Source organism: Strix uralensis, chromosome 5, assembly GCF_047716275.1.
Source record: "Strix uralensis isolate ZFMK-TIS-50842 chromosome 5, bStrUra1, whole genome shotgun sequence".
Lineage (NCBI taxonomy): Eukaryota > Metazoa > Chordata > Aves > Strigiformes > Strigidae > Strix > Strix uralensis.
This window is the reverse complement of record NC_133976.1, coordinates 7,191,757-7,209,570: the sequence shown is the minus strand read 5'-3', so window position 1 is coordinate 7,209,570 and position 17,814 is coordinate 7,191,757. Positions and strand designations below refer to the sequence as shown.

Below are 17,814 nucleotides of genomic sequence, written 5' to 3'. Positions count from 1 at the left end.
CCAGCCTTATGTACCCAAAACTCAGCAAGCCAGAATAACTGGCACCTTTGTTTTCAGCGGAACATCCGGTTTCACTCTCACATTAGATTCCCCCAGAGCCTGGCCAGGGCTCAAGGGAGAAGCTAAGGGAGTTTCCCTGCTTATCTGATTTATTTATGTTCTTTTTAGAACAAGGCCACACGTGTGGTCCCAAGGCCGGACAGCTGGCTTCATGGCCTTGTTAACTTGCCCCTACACAAAGAAGAAGAAAGACACATTCAGGATAGACATGTTTTCATTACATTCATCATCAGTAATGAGTATATGATATCTAAGCTACATCTTTCATTAACGAGCATACATATTTTGCTAATGACTACGTACTAAGTTAGCAGCTTCAGCTCGGGGCCTGTTGTTCAGGCTTCAATACTTCAACATTTCAGCACTTTTATATCAGCATAGGTGGCTTGTTATAATTTAGTACAATACCTACTAGCACAATGGTTATCAGTTACAAAATATACAGGATTCATCTATAGGTCAACTTTGGCTTGGGCCTATTGTCCAAGCCCTAGCACTTCACCAGTACAGAAGATTGAAGACCTAAAACCCTGGCATTAAACTTGGGCCCTACCCAAAACACTTTGCTTCTTTCAAATTAGCAGATACCTTCTGCTCTGAAAACGCCATAATCGAAGTTTTCAACACCCTATTAATCATTGTTTTCCAACTTTACTGTACCCTGACAGAAGCACAAATTATCAAACCTTTTTTTTTTAAAACAAGTTCAATTTAAATTATGCTTTGCTTCCATACTCCTTTTCCAAGTAAAAATTTATAAAACTTGTATTTCACATGTTGACCTGTGAATTTCTGGTTCTGAAAAGAAAACGTCCTCACACTCCACACACAGAAAAGATCCTAGGGAAAGTAGATACATTTCTTCCTGAAAAGTTACTTTTTCTACACAGGTGAGATCTCCTGTTGTAAACACTAGCATATCTGGGAGAAAACACCTGACTGCAAATATTCCCTTGAAGTTTTAGGTGACTTTTGAAGTTCTTTAGCTAATATAACTGAGTGTGAAGATTTTAAAGGAGAAGACCAAGCTCTTGAAGACTTACTCACATCAGGTCAGCGTAACAACCAGGTTAAGTGGAAATGTATGCCCCTGACAAAAGTCAGCTCTTCAGCAAGCTGTTTCTGCAGTCCCTTAGTGCACTTCTATAGGGATTAGACTATCAATTCAGTTTTTGAGATCTAGAGGTCAGACAACAGTTCACTGAAGATTAAAAGCCCTCTTGGCCTTGACTGCAAGATCACATCCACTTCTAGCTAAGAAAGTTCAACTCAAGAGAAAAACTGGTTTCTAAATGGGATTTTAAATTGGAAGCTTCTTAAAAAGTATAAGTCAATTATACAGCTGTCCATTATTCCACTGAAGACAACACAAATTGTTTCTATAACACAGCTGTAACGTTAAACTCTCAGTTTCAGCTTTTCTGAAAGCTTATCAAAAAATAAATGGCTGCTGCTAAATAAATTGCACAGTTCTGCAGAAGCAGGTGACAACATTACTTCTTATCCAAAATGGTTTAAAAAACAATTTTAATTTTCTGGATACATTTTGTTAAAAAAAAAAAAAAAAAAAGGATTTTTAAATTTGAAGAGACCTTTCATCTTTACAAGGTGTTTAAACAGCTGCAGTTATACTTAAATTGACTCCTGAGAAATTAGACATTGCTCCCTTACACTCACGGCCTAATTGGTTGCTCTGTGAGAGGCAAACTACCCGTTAGGAAATGATGGAGTGTGGACTGATTTCTGAGTCTGATCACTAACAAGGTGTATGCATCCAATAATCATTTTACAAGGAAGTCACACAGTAAGATTCTAAGCAGAAAACAAAGAACAAGGCCCGGATTCTTACCAACCATTTCTCATATCTATCCACCTCATTCTTCTCCATCCAAAATTTTGGCACAGGTACACATACAGGACATTGAGCCTTGTCACATGCATTGATTATATGTATGCAAATCATTATACAAACTCAGGAATCACTAAGATTTTATACATAGCTTATCTTATTGAGAATTAAACTCAGGTAATGTCATTTCACCCCTGGATAAGACAGCAGGCATGTGAATGGTGCGGGACAGGTCAAGCCTCTGAACTGGAGCTAACCATATCAAAGCAACCAAACACAAGCCAACAGGCTACGCACCCGAGAGACTGGTAGACTCTGCAAGGAAAGGTGAAGGAAAAAATGAAAAAACTGCCCCTAGTTGGTCTAGAATCAAGTGTATTAAATGGATTTTAGGATCTGCATCAGGCACTAGCAAGACAAGTTTTACTAACAGCAACAGTCAGCCCATTCACATGCTCATACAGTATGAGGTTTACTGCAGCCAGACTGGTCAAATTTTAAAAACTCATTATGCAAAATATATTCTGTGTATATAAAATAGCACTGTGCATATAAAATAGTATTAATACTTGGGAGGGTGGGGGGAAAACACTCCTTACCTTCCAGAAACCACAAGTGTTCCATCATCCAGCAAATATTCTTTCACATTCTCTGGTAGGGGAAGTATGACACTGGAAGAAACATGAGCATTGCTTTAATAATTTATTGTAATATTACTTGTTAAAATAAGAAGGGTTGAATAAAAAGTTTTTTGGTTTTTAATAGAACATACCTCAATAACAGTATATTTTATTCTCTAATGCTATGAAAAAAAACATGTCTCTTTCTCCCCTGTCACCCCTTCCCAAAAAGCAATGCACATTTTCCCTCCAAGGAATCAGAGGAGAAAGAGGCAAAAATTTTAGATTAAACACACCAAAATTCCCCACTTCTTCAAAGCTCTAGAAATTCAAAGAAAGAGTTTATGTGGCCAGTGAGAAGGAGACAACATGTTGCTCAAACTAAAGGCTTCCCTTCTGAGATCCAAACGAAAATTTGTCCATACCACGCAAATATTCCAAAAATTCAGGACTATCACTAAACTTACCAAAAATATGCACGTGCTAAACACTAAAAACCATCAAAGATTAAACGCTTTGATTAGTAAAAGCCTGATGTCAGTGCTTTTTGATCCAACAGGGCAACTATCTTGAGCTTGACTTTCCTGAGTTACTGGTAGCTCTCATAACCATCTCGTGACCTGCAGCAGCACCTTAGAAACAGCAGAATTTGACATCGCTTCCAGAAATACAGTGAAGCACAAAGTCAGCCAGCTGGTTTGGGTGTGTTCAACCTGCTTCTTTGAGCAGCCATGTGGGAACAGCACTGATATGGGTATCAGCTCTGCGGAGTCCCACCAGGAGAGCAAGGAGCAAAGTGGGTGCCCAAAACACCCCCTCAGGGTGCAGGGATGAGACCCCAGCTCCTTGGACTCCAGCTTGATCAAGCCTTCCCCACCTCCATCCCAGCTCTGCCCCACACAGCTCCCCTATAGCTCACCCAACCCTGCCCTAACACAAGCCCGCTTCCAACCCAACCCAGCCCCACACGCCTCCCCACCTTCACCCCCACACGACTCCCCTACGTCCCCCACACCCGCTTCTCCCGGCCCCTCGCCCGGCCTAGGCCGACGCCTACACCCAGCCCAGCCCCACAGCGCCAGGGCCCAGCCGCCCCCAGCCCCACACCGCGCCCCTCACCTGCGGATGGTGACGGCCCGGAACAGCGGGTACCACACGGAGAACTGGCAGTGCACCACCTGCTCCTTCTTCATCCTCCCCCTCAACCCCACCCGGCCCGGCTCGGCCCGCTTCGCCCCGCTGCTCCCGGAAGCTCCCGCTCCTCGCCCGGAACCTCCCCCCGGAGCTCCGGGCGCCACCCGGCCCGACATCGGCGGCGCACACGGCGCGGAGCCACCCGGCCCCGCCTCAGCGGCGCACCCGTCCGCCGCCTCGCCTCGCCTCAGCCGCCGCCTCAGCGCTGCCGCTCCCGCTCGGCCGCCCCCGGCCTCTCCCCGCCCGTGGTAGCGGCTCCCCTCAGCTGCCGGGCCGCTCTCCCGGCCTCGTACGTGTGCGTGGCCCGAGCGGGGGGTTTCCAGGCGGTTACGTTGACAACACGGGTGGCCTGAGGGAAGCCGTGGGTGGTTTTCCCGCCTCGCAGGCTTTGCTTTCTTGCTTTGCATGTGCTTGTGTAAGATTTCATCTCTCCCGCGTTATAACGGAGCTCTACAGCGACAGAGCTTCCTCTCCTCAAGCAGGGCTGCATTTCATTTTATTTTGGGAAGAGTCAAGTAATAACCGAATATGTTCTTTTTAAGCCCCATGGTTCTGCCGTCGTCTCTGTGCGTGCGTGTCCCTGCATGGAGGGCCCAGTCGTTTCCCTTCAGTGCTCTTGCATCTGCTGTCTGAGGCTGTCTCACTCTCACGCATCTCTTGTCAGGAAGGTTTATAACGATATGGAGATGCTGCTAATCCTCGTCTGCTTACGCAAGATAGTATTTGTTGTTGTCTGTTCTGCAGGGCGAGAATCAGTTTTTTTTTCCGTATTTTATTTGGTGCTGCACGGGTCATCCATGCTGCTAAATACCATGACAAAAATGAAACATTTTTCCCCACTATTTCCCTCTCCCTCTCTGCCATCAACTTTTGCTAGTTATTTTGTTACTTGAGTCATATTACCGAAATGCAAGTGCACTTGACTGATGCTAGCGAGTTTTAAGTGACTTCTAGTGATGTTTATTTTCAGCACATTTATCTCAGCTGTTCAAAGCACTGCCAGTGTCCCTTTTGCATGTTCTTTACAAGAAACCCTGTATTTCGTTTTATCTTCATCTTGCCTTAGGATGCCATTGCTGAGCTTCCATTAAATCTGTTGCTGTCAGCTGGGCTACGTAGTTTGGATCAGAGAATATCTTTTGAAAGTGATTTAGAAAAGTAATCCATCTATCATGACTTGGACAGGTTAATGTAAAGCCCCTATAGCTTGGCTCCTCTCTAAGCTGATTCACAGGCCTGTGTTGGTTTAAGATTTTAAGCCCTGGGAAGCAGAATTTGGAACTGTAGAATTAGACCTTGCCTTGAAGGGAAGCCTTGCCTTGCCTTGAAGGGAATAAGCAATGGGAATAAAGTTACACCTTTTATAAATCATATACTTTTTTCAGATCTGAGTTTGACCTCCACATGAAATAAATGGAACAAGTAGCATGATTTGCCAGCAGCAATCTGTAAAACTAGCCTCAAAAATCATCAGAGAAGGTAGAAGCAGGCCAAACTTTTTACCATAATTCGTAGTTCAAGTGCTGTTGATTCATGCTAGGAAGGCTGATAAATGCATACACTTTGACATATTCTTAAGGTTGCACTGATAACTATTAAAAATTATATTCATAGAGTTCATGTAATCGTAAGTCAGGTAGTCAGGTTCCCGGGCTGCTAGACGAGCTGTGTTGCATTTTTAACTCAATTGATGCAGTGGTAATTTTATGAGCTGGAAGAACATTCCTGTCTGAGGGCTGCAAGACAAGGTGTATTCTGAAAGCTAACACAGGGCTTTAGAAACCTAACGTTGTAGTGTTAAGTTTAATTTTCAGTTGCAGCTAATTTTGTTTATGAACAAAAGGTGTTGCCACCCTTGACAGTGTGACTAATATGAGATACCAGAATTGCAGCCTTCATTTAACCAAATGGTATTTCAGCTTTCTAACAGCAGAAATTCTCACTTCTATAAAATCAGCTGAATTTGGAAAAAATTACTTTTTGTTGGAACTTTTAAAAATGTCACTCATACATAGAGTCATTGCACCCACTTGTGGAGGAGATCAAAACTACAGAAGCTGAGATAGATGAGTCTTCCTCTCTCGTTTTCACTTATTTTAGATATTAGTGATAACTCAAACCACTGAAGCTGTATAATTTTTTGTTATTTTAAGTCACAAGCCACCCCTGAATCTGTCCACTGCAGAAGAGAGCAAGCTGTGTTGAAAAGAGCTTCTGCCATGAGATGAGGTTCTAGTATGTGTTTGTAACTGATATAGGTAAGTATTAACACTGTTGTACAAACCATTACTGTAGCTGCTTGTGGGATTTTAGAGTACGATTGTGGTGATCCACGTTTGAGAAAGATACACTGATTCTTGTAGTGTATAAGGATTAGTATGATCAACTGAACAGGATTTCCTGTGAGGGGAGACTACAAGAGGAAGACTTACTCAGCCTGATCAAAAAAAAAAAAAAAAAGTTCAACAAGGATATGGCTCACTGTCTTCATAATTTTTTATTGTCAATCAAAAAGGCTATAATTCTTTCCAAACACAGGAGGTGAATTCGTTGTAGCTAGGTATGTTACGTGAGGTTTTTATATTTTTAGAGGTGTATACTTCAGGCATTGCACAGAGCCTCCTTTGACTGTCCTCTGGATGACCAGAAACCTCTTGGAACTGCTATGCTGGGCTACGCTTCTTTTGTATAAGTTTGGTGGAAAGTTTGATCTTGTATTTCAGAGTCACAGCAAGAGACTATGGCAATTGTCCAGCTACAGCTCTTAAATCCTAAGTGAAGAGAGTTTGAGACATTGCTGGCTCAAGAACAAATGGGTAACAGCTAACTGAACTAATGTGGGATAGAAATCAAAAGATAAGTGAGGTTCTAGAACAGTTTTTCATAGAAATAGTAAGGTAGATAGTAAACCTATGTAGTTTTAAGATGGAACTTCATTGCTTTAAGAAAGGTTATAGCACATAGTTTTGAAAGAACAGAATTGGGTTTAATAAATCAGGGTTCCTTTTCAGGACTTAAGTGACATAAAACCAATTTGAACGTTTGACCACTATGACCTACTTCATCCAACGACTGTCTTAAGACTTAGGAAAGAGCCTGCCCTGTGTACATACTGAAGAAATGGATTTATGTACATTAGTTTTAATTGTCTGATAACCAGAAATATTTTGTGCTACCTATTCCTTTTAACTACTTTGTGGAATTAAAATGCAAATTAGTATGTAAGAAAGCTGACTGTTTCTGCATGCTCTTAAATTTTCCACAAATGTGCAGTAGGTGTTATCATAAAAAGATGAAGTAAAAAATTAAAGTGCTAAAATTAGGTATGACAGAGAAGGCGATCACTCATTTCTGGTACTGTTGATTGCTAGAGACTCCACAGAGCCTTATTAAACCCTAGTTGAAGTCAATGGGAAGATTCCTGTTGGCTTTATGGAAAGTTTACAATCATCAACGCTAAGAACAAGAGATCTTTTAGGATTATCTTGTCTCTCCGGTTGCTTAAACTGGTTTTCTTCTTTGCATGGTCTTTTTGCTTATGATTTGTGCTGATTTTCAGGACCTCAGTATTACAACTTAATATCAGAGATGAGCTTCCTTGAAATAAGAGTTTCTGTGCTGGAAGTGCCCCGTAGATCCGCAGGGAGGCAGGGGCCTAATGGTGAATCTCTAATGCATCGTATTTTTCTGCTGCCTGCTGTGCCTTTCAGCTAGAACTGGATTGAGAGAGTGAGTGGACAATCTTACCTTCCTAGGGAGCGTTCAGATGCAGGCTGAGGCATTGAGCTGCAGGTGCAGAGCCTTGCTTTGGGCATATATTCAACTGCCTTTTAGACAGCGCTAGCCACATCATTCCCAGTAAGAGAGACTGACGTGCTTTGGTCACACTAACTCCACATGCCACCTAGACTTGCAACACACGGGTGACTCTTTGACCTTGTTTTTTTGGGAGAAGGATTTACATCTTTATTTGTGATGTGTGTAAGGTGAAGGTAGGTTCTAGTTCTGATTCTTTCTCAATAGCAGACAATTTTTACCCCTGAAGTCCTCTTGGTAGAAGGTTTTTTCCCACTTTCACAGTGGAGTGCATAGTCCTGTTGTGGCAATGCTGTGTTGACAGAGCACTTCACCCAGATCAGAATGAAACAAGTTGGATCGATTTTGTCCCTGTAGGTCTGACCTTTGAATAGTTAAGGAGGGTGTCTTCAGCCAGCATAGCTACTCGGCAGCTAATAGGACTATTACAACTATGTAAATCAGGGATTTGACCCAAACTTCCACTTCTCCTTTGAATTATTTGACTCTGAAACATCAGGTGGAGCTGAAATTGTGAATGGCGCTTGGCATCATGTGTCCGTAACTTTCTCCGGTAGGTCTTATTTGTTAATTTAGAATGCAGAAATGAACCTTTTAACTTTACTCTGAAAGCAAATATTGACTTTGTTTCCTAGTAATCTGGACTTTGCACAGGAGGAGAAAAGCCTGACATTCCTGAAAATGGCAGCTGAGACATCCACAGAAGTTCCAAAAACTGCTAGACAATCCGTTCTTAAAGAAGAGGTATAACATGCTTGGTTTTGACACGTTTTGTTGTTAAATAACAATTATTTGAGACTGATCAGAATGTTTGCAAGTGCAGAGTAAGAAATGCTATGGATGCTGTATGTTTGTAAAAACCTATTCAGTAGATAAAATACTTTTTCCTGATGGTATGAGAGTTTAAAAAAGGTGGCATTTCTCTGTTGAAATAATCATACAAATTATCAATTGGGAGAGAGATGTCTACAACTGCTGCATTATTTTAAGCTTCTTTCTTTCAGATTTTGCAGCTGTTTCTTGTATTGTCTGTTCAGGCTGTCTTCAATGTTCAGAAATAATGCTGATGCCTCTGAGAGACTATACAAACCAGTGGATCATGAAACTCGGCCTTGTTTTCCATTCCTTTAAGATGCTGAGCCGCTAAGAGTTGCCTTAACATTTAGGATTGTACCTTTGATGCTTTCTGAAAGGGTTTGAATAAGGGTTTAGATAATTGCTGTTCTAAAGACAATATTAAGGAGATAGTAAGATTTTTTTCAAAAATATTCTGCTCATGTCTTCACAGAATCAGAAAATATCAGGTCCTGAGGAAGGAATTTGGAGGTACTTCTGGGTGCTTATTAGGAGCACTTTCACCCTAATTTAAACTGCCTGTATTTGTTTCTGTTCTCTTTTAAGTGAATTCTTGAAAGTTAATCTTTGGTCTTAAAGGCAGGTTTGGCAGCAGCATCACACTGTTGTTATAACATGAATGTAGTTTCTTTTATCCAGCACTCCTTCCTTGGAATGAACAGAGTCTTGTAATTTCTTTAGGTTTCAAGGTACAAAGCTTTTTCAGGAAAGAAGGCATTGACATGATTGGGATATATTTATGGATCTTCCTCTTGGGTTGTTTTTTAATATGAATATTTCTCAAACATAAAGGGTTTCATTTTTGTAAGCTTTTTGGGTTGTCTATTAAGACCTGTGTTTTTGCAGGTAGTGTTTTCATTTTATCTTTTTTTTTTTTTTTTTCATAATGCCTCTTAGATCTTCTCCTTTGGAACACTGTACTCTTTGGTGTCACTGGAAGTTTGTAATTAGATCTTACATATTTTAAACTATTTAGTTTTTTCAGTCATTTTGTGGCATTAATACAGGAGAGGATTTACTGTGCCTCTGCCAGTGGCCCTCATGCTAAAAGTGGGTCTGTAACTGTTCAGTAACTACGTGGTCTGATGTTGGAATATCTTCTTTCATGAAAGTAGCGTCTGATCTTATGTCCTCCTTCCTGTTTCTGGGAACCCACAGTCAGGCTGTTGTAAGCAAAAGCAGATGTTATTTGTCCATCAAAGTAATAGGTAAAGCAATAAAAATAACTCATTCTAAAACCAAGTATGGTACATGCCACACATCTTGCAAAGTGCCTGTAGGTCCTAAATCAGCTATTTGGCAAAGCAGAAGTTATGCTTCTGGGCCAGCTTCCGCAGGTTTTAACTGTGCACCTGACAAGGTGGGTGACAAAATTCTCTTTTTCTTTCAGGGAAACCTGGCAGCTTTCAGTTTTCTCACCCTGTAGGCTGTTAGCAGCAAGGGTTTCACCTAACTTTAGAGAATTGTGGAACTGATTCCATTGTAAATATGCTACATGTCTTACAGTACTTTTTAATTATTGTTCCATGACAGTAGAAGCCAAAAGCTGTAATTAAGAATACCTGATTAAAAACAAGACACTTTGTTTGACACTGTTTGGTTTGTACACATAAAACCTACTTCTTTTTTTTTTTTTTTCCTTTTGTCTTTTTGAAGCTTGGGTAGGTCAAATTTCTTACAAACTAGGGATTTCTTTTTCCTCTAAGATTCCTGGGGACAGCTCTGATTTGAGCCATTTTCCCCTTCCTGCTTCGCAGACGATAACTTGGTGACAGAGGTAATGATCTGCCAGTTCTGTTGAATGCTGCAGCAAAATGGGACTGTGATCAATAATTTAGGCCTTTGTGTTCTCTGCAACGTTTAAGAAGAATCTTTAACACAAAACATTTGGCGGTGTTTACTTAACTGAAGTATATATATTCCTCTCCTTGGACAACCAATGGAACATGGTTTTCATCTATTTCTCTTTTAGATCTTCCTGTTCTCTAGTTCTGCAGTGACTTAGGAGTGAATACAAAGCTATTTAAAATATACCTGAATGCTTCCAAACCGAATTACTTCTTGAACATGTAATGAGCATAATATTCTTCATCTTCTCATTTCCTGCTGTTTTTGTGACCACAAAGCCATTAGAAAGCCCTTTTGAGAACATGTAGCTCTCCTTTTCCAATTCCTTTTACGTGGAAATATTATACTTTCCAAAATAAATGCCAAAATTCCTACATGTAAAGTACATATAGCCCCGTTTACAACTATAGGAGTGCTATTGTTATTTCAGTTGCCTATCAAAATAATTGTTCTGAAGAACACATTTTAAGAATTACGTGAGTTCGTCCAGCTCACTTATAATTTACTGGATACCCGAATCACTTCTGATTTGCCTTCTGCCTCCAGCTGATGCTGTAGTGTGTTCTGTACCCTAGTTACAGCTGCATCATATACTACATTTCAATTCTCTGTATTCTTTTTTGTGTTGATTAATTTCTCACTTTTAAGTCCAAGATCTACATGGCCACACGGGCCTATTTGCTCCTTGTCCTGCACTAGAGGATCGCAGTGTGCCAACCACATGAATGACCTCAAGACTCCATCCTTTGCTACAATTCGATGTTGTGGTTTTTTTCACAGATCCTTTTTCCCTTGCTTATGCTTGCTCTGTTGCTGTCAGCAGTGTGTCTCATTAGACAATAAGAAGTGATTTGTTCATCTTACTGATTCCTTCTGATTTCTGTGGTCAGACCTATGGCCAACTTGATACAAAATTCTGGAGACAAGCTTCTTGTCTGCCTATACCATTAGCAAAGCTTAAAATACAAGTTACATTAAAAGTAAACTGCTGGGTTAATACTTAGGGATTTTTCCCTTTTAAAGGAATTACAGAAAAGATGAGGAAACATCACAGGGCAAATAAACTCATTTAGCTCAGAAAAAACATTTTGTAATAACGCTAATGCCAAGCACTCAGTCAGCAGCCCTAAAAGGGCAGGTATGTATCACAGCTCATGGTTACAGAAGCCAGCAGCTACACAAGGCCCCAGTCTGACATCAAAGCAAGAAAAGTTTCAGAATAGTTTGGTGTTCAGTCTTGCATGCTTAGCTCTTAGGCCATGCTCTCTGGTAAGTGGGCAGTCATGATCACCAGCATAGCTAGTCTGCAGACCAGTGACCCTTTTTCAGCTGAAATATGAGCTTTGCAAAATCCTTCTAAAAAGGTGAGGACTTTCCAGTACATAAAATCCCACTGAATTCATTGAAACTTGGTTATAAAAGTCATGTTCAGAAGAGTTACTAGACTTATTTTCTATTCCTGTTCAAGAACTTAGAGTAAATGTTTTTCTCCATAATAGCTACAGAATGTTGTTGCATGTTCCTGAATGTATTCTGATGCTGAGATTTTGTCTTCAAAACAATCCAAAAATAGTTATTTCTCCTCTTAGCCCCCAAATATCTTTGGGATTAATCATATAATGTATTTAACAAAGAATTCTTTATTTTAGGTAATTGTAGAAAGAAAATGGTTGAAGCTTGAAGAAACAACTTATACTGATCCCTTTGGTAAAACGAGGTAATTGCCCCTCTGGCATTTCAGATTCCTGTAATGTTCCCCCTTGTACGGACTAGCCCCAGGCTAGAGAGTATGAGCCTTACAAACCTGTTACTCAACACAAGATGAGATCTATTCGTTGTGCGATTCCTTTATAGTTCGTACTGTTCAGAGAAAAAAATGTCACTCAAGCAGATGTGCTAGCATGTGGGATCGAGTTTGGCTCCTAAATACTTTTGGGCACATTGGACCCTGGTTTACTTTGCATTTCCAGTTCCTTGTAACGAGCAATGTATGTAAAGATGCTAAAGATGCTATGTTCCTCATTAAGGGCTCCTTTTTCTTGCTGATGGTACTGGATGTTGCATACTACTGAAAAATTACTATCTCTTGTGTATTATCATGCCTGTCCAATTCTTTTGTATGCTTTAGTTTTGTTGTGACAACATGACTTTACTTCCTTCCCCTTAACGTGTTAGATTCTGTACTGATTGCTTTCTGCAGTGCCTCCCAATTCATCAGCAAAGTATCCTTTTAAAAAATAGCAAAGATTGGAGCTTTTGTGAAAAGATGTTTATTGCTGGTGGATTTTTGGTTTTTACTCATCTCATTGCTTATTTTGAGAGAGAGAAGCTTTGGTGTTCCTTACCTGTGTGCGCCTTGTGTGCTCAAGTAACTGAGCTGAGAGTTCACAGTAACTTACACTACAAACCTGATGCAAAAGCAAGATAAAAGAATGCACATGGTCTTGTTAGAAAACTGCATTTCAAACTTTGATATGTTTTATATATAAATTGCTTTATTTTGCACTTTTATAGGATCACTTTTATAAGACTTGCCTGTTTGGTAACAATTATTTATCTTTCCCTTATTTTTAGTCATTTTAAACAATCATTCATTAACTGTTTTCTCTCTCCCTCCTTTAAGCAGGCAAAACAAAATTATACTATTGGCACTTTCTAGTGCCAGTATATGACAGGGTCTGCCTACAGCCAGCTGCTTTTTTAGGGGGCCTCACTGTATGATGGCATATTTTGCTTTTAAATGGAAGTAGCAAGGGTAGAAAGATGACTTATGTATTCATTTGTTCTTTTCTCTGTGTTAAACAGAACTTGGGAAACTGTAAAGCGTACTGGCAACAAAAAGGGTGTTTCAGCTGATGGTAAGACGTTGGTGACTTCTTTGCGTGTTTTCCTGTGAAAGTTCTGATAAACTCACAGTGCAGACTTAGAGCTGATCTGCCTGTGAATGAACGGAGATGCAGACCAAGTAGCTCAGGAGAGCTTGCTATAGCCCTGAGCTAATGAAGTGCTAACTTCAGTGCTGAAGAATCAGAACCTTACTGGTAGGAGTGTTTTCCCAAGATTATTGTATTCACTTTTAAACAATGGAGTAATTTCAAAGACGACATGGATGCCCTGATATGGCGTAGCTCACAGACTGGTGAATTGGGTCTGCTCTTAGGGGCTAAGGATACAGTTCTGTCTGGGTAAAAGAGGGACATGATTTATCCATGAAAGGACTTAGGAGGGGGTTCCATACTATGGCTTCCAAATAGTCTCTGCAGGCAAGAGAGCCCTTCTCTGGACACTGGTGGGCTCAGGTTCAGTCTTGCTTGGTACATGTGCTGTTCTGAAGATCCCATTTCGGACTTTTCTCTCTCACCACACGCAATACAAGGAGCTTAAATTCATCATTCAGGATTCTGGAGCAGATATTTAAACATTGAATGCTCAGAGTAACAATGCTTGTGTTCCTTTCCAGACCTAGCACTAAACACTCACTTTCTCTATACTCCAGTTTTATGTACTTGTGTCTTCCGTCGCTATTTGTAGGTGTAGCAGTGATAGCGGTACTACAGAGAACTCTCCACTACGACTGCATCGTCCTAGTGAAACAGTTCAGGCCCCCAATTAACAGCTATTGCTTGGAATTTCCTGCAGGTAAGTGACTGAAACATTAAGATGAGTCACATGAAGCTGACAGTTAAGTGTGTTTAGATGTGCTTGGAGTGTCAATCTTAATGAAGTCACGCTAACTGGAAAACCGTGGTGAGCTCTGTAGCTCAGTGTGCTGTTCAGAAGTAGGAATATTTGATAATCAAGAATACAAAATGAGTTCATTTGAGCAGACTGGGAGATATTTTGCAGAGTAGTCTGGTAATAGAATATTACATTTCCCTCCACGCCTCCGTTCTCTAAGAGTCAAAGCATTTGGCTTCCTTCCCTCATGAGAATATTAATGCATTTCCTGGGAAGGTAGCGTGCTGCTGTAGTTGAAATCAGTTGTAGAAGTCAGTTGAAGATGTGGGCAGCAGCACGATCAATCCAGGAACTGGAATCCTTCCTAACACCTCAGTTTATCCCCCTGCAAAAATAGGGTAGTGAGGATGTTTCACCTCTTCCATAAAGCTGGATTAGATCTTGGGATGGGTATTGCGGTTAAGCTTTTCAGTTGCTCTTGTGTATTATTTATCTCACAGGCCTCATTGAGGAAAATGAGACTGCAGAAAGCGCCGCATTGCGAGAGTTGGAGGAAGAAACTGGGTACAAGGGGGAAGTCATTGAATGTACTCCAGGTCTTTGCTTTTTTTTATTTTCCCACCGGAAGCTAATTCTGTCTTTGATGGGTACTCTAAGTGTCTAAAATACCCTAAACCAAAGGAAAAATCCATGCAGAAAAGTCTATCCAGATTAGCAGAGAGTAGTATCCCATGGCTGTACCAATAAGCTTTGGTCCTTAATGAGTCCGTTGCTGAACTTCTGTTAAACATACAGGACTGAAGTAAAAGTTTGATGTCTATAGAGGAAAATTGCTATTAATTAAGATCCTTTACACAAAACCCAATTATTCAAGCTGTGATTTGGCATTTTAGTATAAATGTCTAAATTGCTGAACTTAATGTGAACAGCATCCGTGAATTTAGGTAGAAAAAATAGCTGCATGATGCAGTGAGTGGAGGTCACCCTCATGTGAGCTGTGGGGAGGTGACGGTACTCAGCCTCTCCGACCGGAAGGAAGGGGAGAATAACGGGAGAGAACCTTTGGAATGTGATTGTTGCCATTCCAGTGCTTCCTACATAAAACAAAGTGAAGGCAAAATGAGGATCCTAAACAAAACTTGAGAAGGTAGAAGGGTGAGGTGACTTACGTGTGATTTCAAGTAAATGTTGTTACAGTTGAGACTCGGCTCTTGATTATTTATCTTGTTTAGTCTGGAGAAGAGGAGGCTGAGGGGAGACCTCATCGCCCTCTACAACTACCTGAAAGGAGGTTGCAGAGAGCTGGGGATGAGCCTCTTGAACCAAGTAATAAGTGATAGGACAAGAGGTAATGGCCTCAAGTTGAGCCAGGGAAGATTTAGACTGGGTATTAGGAAGTATTTCTTTACAGAATGGGTTGTTAGGCATTGGAATGGGCTGCCCAGGGAGGTAGTGGAGTCCCCATCCCTGGAGGTGTTCAAGAGTTGCGTTGACATAGTGCTGAGGGATCTGGTGTAGTTGGGATCTGTCAGTGCTAGGTTAATGGTTGGACTAGATGATCTTCAAGGTCCCTTCCAACCTAGATGATTCTGTGAATCTGTGATTCTGTTGGGTACAGCTGTGTGCTGGGAACTAAGAGATGGAGACAGGTGATGGCAAAATTAGACTAATAGGCTGAGGAAGTCTATAAGGGAATTATAGTTTACAGTTTAATCTTCAGTCTATGGAATGACAAGTAAACCTCACTGCTGAAAACAAGTCTTATAAGAAATCTGTAAGAGCTGAAAGTTACAGAAACATTACTGTTAAGAACACGGGAAAACAAACTTTTCACAACTCTTGCAGCATGAACATATACCAAATATATGTTCTTCTATTGTATCAGATTAATTGTATTAATCTATTGTATCAGATAAATTAACCTCTACATGTGCTTGTTGGCAGCTCTCTGCTTGGACCCAGGTTTGTCAAACAGCACGACACACATTGTGAGCGTCACCATTAACGGAGATGAGGCTGAGAATACAAGACCTAAGCAAAAACTTGGTGAGTTTCATACTATTTATTTGAAAATTGAGAACAAAAGAATGGGTTTAAAGGAACTATCCCTACCACTGCATCTCTTCTGTCCCAGCTGATTTAAATGCTGTACATCCTTCAAATCATATCCTGCAGTCTAGATAAGCAGAGCCACGTTTCTTTGCTGAATTCACTAGGGAGGCCTAGATGTTCAGTGTCAGGTGTTGGCACACCCCGAATGAGACATTTCGGTGCCAAGCTTCAATGAGGGGCATAAGCACTGTGAGCCCTAGATATTCCTCTTAGCTGTGGCTTGACCCTGGAAGTAACTGCAGTGTTGCTCACGATCAGTCAGCTATCAGAATGCTTTTTAGTTGTAAACTCTAGTGTATTTCAAAATCCTTAATTTACTACTTTTGTTTTTTACTTGCAGATGATGGAGGTATGTTACATGGCTGTGCACCCATTGACAGTAAGGTCAAGTGTGATCATCGTATGGCAAGTTTTCCTTAGAACATGGCAGTTAAAACTGTTTTATATTTGGGCTTGGTTACTCTCCTGACCCTAATCAAACACACGAGATTGACTTTGGCCTAGACATGAAAATTCCTGGGGGGCATTATCGCATCAATTACATTCAGGTATTGCACCTACAGCACCAGTATCTCAGGAGATACAAATTACTGAATCCTCAACAGCTGTAGATCAAGCCCCAAAGACAACTAATTCAGATAGACAGGGGAGGTGTAAACAAACACAGAGTTGTTAAGAACAAGCCTTTCTCTTTGTGCTGTTTTGGTCTTCAGTCAAACACATCTACGATCCGTTATTGTACCAGTGTAAGCCAAACAAAAGTCCGCTTCAGCAGTGTATTCCCCATTCTCCAAATGAAGGTGGTCTCATTTTAGAAGCTGTCAGCTGCACTGTTTTTCCCAGCTCTTTCCCAGTTTCTTTCTGCCAAACCTGTTTTTTAATGACCCCAGTTACTGCCTCCCCCCATTTAATCAGCCTTTTTGTGATATATGAAGGCTCACAGCTTTTGGATGGTGATGAGCATTAGGTCAGGTTGCTTCCCCTTCTAAATTGTAAGAAACAGGACTCTGAGGTGTGATTTCCTCTACTGTTCAGTAATTTAAAGGTGTGTAAAATTTTTTTCTTCTCTCCTAGAATTTGTGGAAGTTATTTCACTTCCAAAGAATGACCTACTGCAAAGAATTGACGGTAAGAGCTTTCTGACACATTAAACGCACCAATGCGAGCTTTAGCAAGAAACCCTTAGCTTCTCTTCTCATAGCTCCTCATGCCATTTCTTATCCTAGAATACTGTTATCTTAAACAAAAAGCTGTGAGAGACTTGGCCAGGTAACAGAGTTAGTGATATCACAAAGTGTTAGCATTAAGAATTCATGCCTGGAATGCCATACATCTTCATTTTAGTAAGGGACTTAATTAAATTTCTGTAGATGAGAAGTTTTAACAGCATCTCTTTTTTTTTTTTTTTTTAATTTTCAGAACTAGTAGCAGAAGAACATATTGCAGTGGATGCCAGGGTTTATACTTACGCCTTGGCCCTGAAGCGTGCAGCAGAAAAACCGCTCCAAGTTCCTTTTATGAAGTTCTAAAACTAGATGATGAGAAATTTAGATGAAAACTGCCCCATTCAGATGGCTTAGAAATGTAACTTCTTGTACTAAAGGTCTGTTGCTTAACTTGTAGAGCAAACAAAAATATCCGTAGGAATGATTCTGATATTTTTATCTGGAATTATGTGACTGACAAAAAGTATTCTTTCTAGCTGCTCAGTCCATCAAGCCTTGACAGAATAATCATAATAAAAATGCTGTTTAATTTTCAGAATGGCTCATTTCTCACTGT

The 17,814-nt window shown here is 40.6% G+C and overlaps 2 protein-coding genes across 10 annotated transcripts in view; one reads left to right on the top strand and one right to left on the bottom strand.

Annotated features, from left to right (window-relative positions):
- CDC123 (cell division cycle 123) overlaps positions 1 to 3,803 on the bottom strand; it is a 39,025-nt gene extending 35,222 nt beyond the window's left edge. For all 3 annotated transcript variants that reach the window (XR_012629115.1, XM_074869780.1, XM_074869781.1), the window contains exons 1-2: positions 3,649 to 3,803; positions 2,509 to 2,580 (exon numbers count right to left, since the gene is read on the bottom strand). Coding sequence is in view for 2 of the 3 variants with exons in the window: in XM_074869780.1 (XP_074725881.1) it covers positions 2,509 to 2,580; positions 3,649 to 3,722 (146 nt within the window). In the remaining variant the exon portion in view is untranslated. The remainder of the gene's footprint in view (positions 1 to 2,508; positions 2,581 to 3,648) is intronic.
- Positions 3,804 to 3,889: 86 nt separating this feature from the next.
- Positions 3,890 to 17,796, top strand: NUDT5 (nudix hydrolase 5). Of its 7 annotated transcripts, XM_074869776.1 has the most exons (12): positions 3,951 to 4,138; positions 5,877 to 5,981; positions 8,039 to 8,092; positions 8,175 to 8,283; positions 11,892 to 11,959; positions 13,048 to 13,100; positions 13,774 to 13,881; positions 14,421 to 14,516; positions 15,865 to 15,966; positions 16,373 to 16,411; positions 17,107 to 17,160; positions 17,452 to 17,796. In XM_074869776.1, exons 4-12 carry the CDS (start codon positions 8,221 to 8,223, stop codon positions 17,559 to 17,561), a joined length of 693 nt encoding a protein of 230 aa, XP_074725877.1. In that variant the 5' UTR covers positions 3,951 to 4,138; positions 5,877 to 5,981; positions 8,039 to 8,092; positions 8,175 to 8,220; the 3' UTR covers positions 17,562 to 17,796. The 7 variants fall into 7 exon arrangements, with proteins under 7 accessions (XP_074725876.1, XP_074725878.1, XP_074725877.1 ...); XM_074869775.1 differs by lacking the exon at positions 8,039 to 8,092 and having other exon boundaries at positions 3,890 to 4,012; XM_074869777.1 differs by lacking the exon at positions 8,039 to 8,092 and having other exon boundaries at positions 3,904 to 4,018.
- The last annotated feature ends 18 nt before the right edge of the window (positions 17,797 to 17,814 follow it).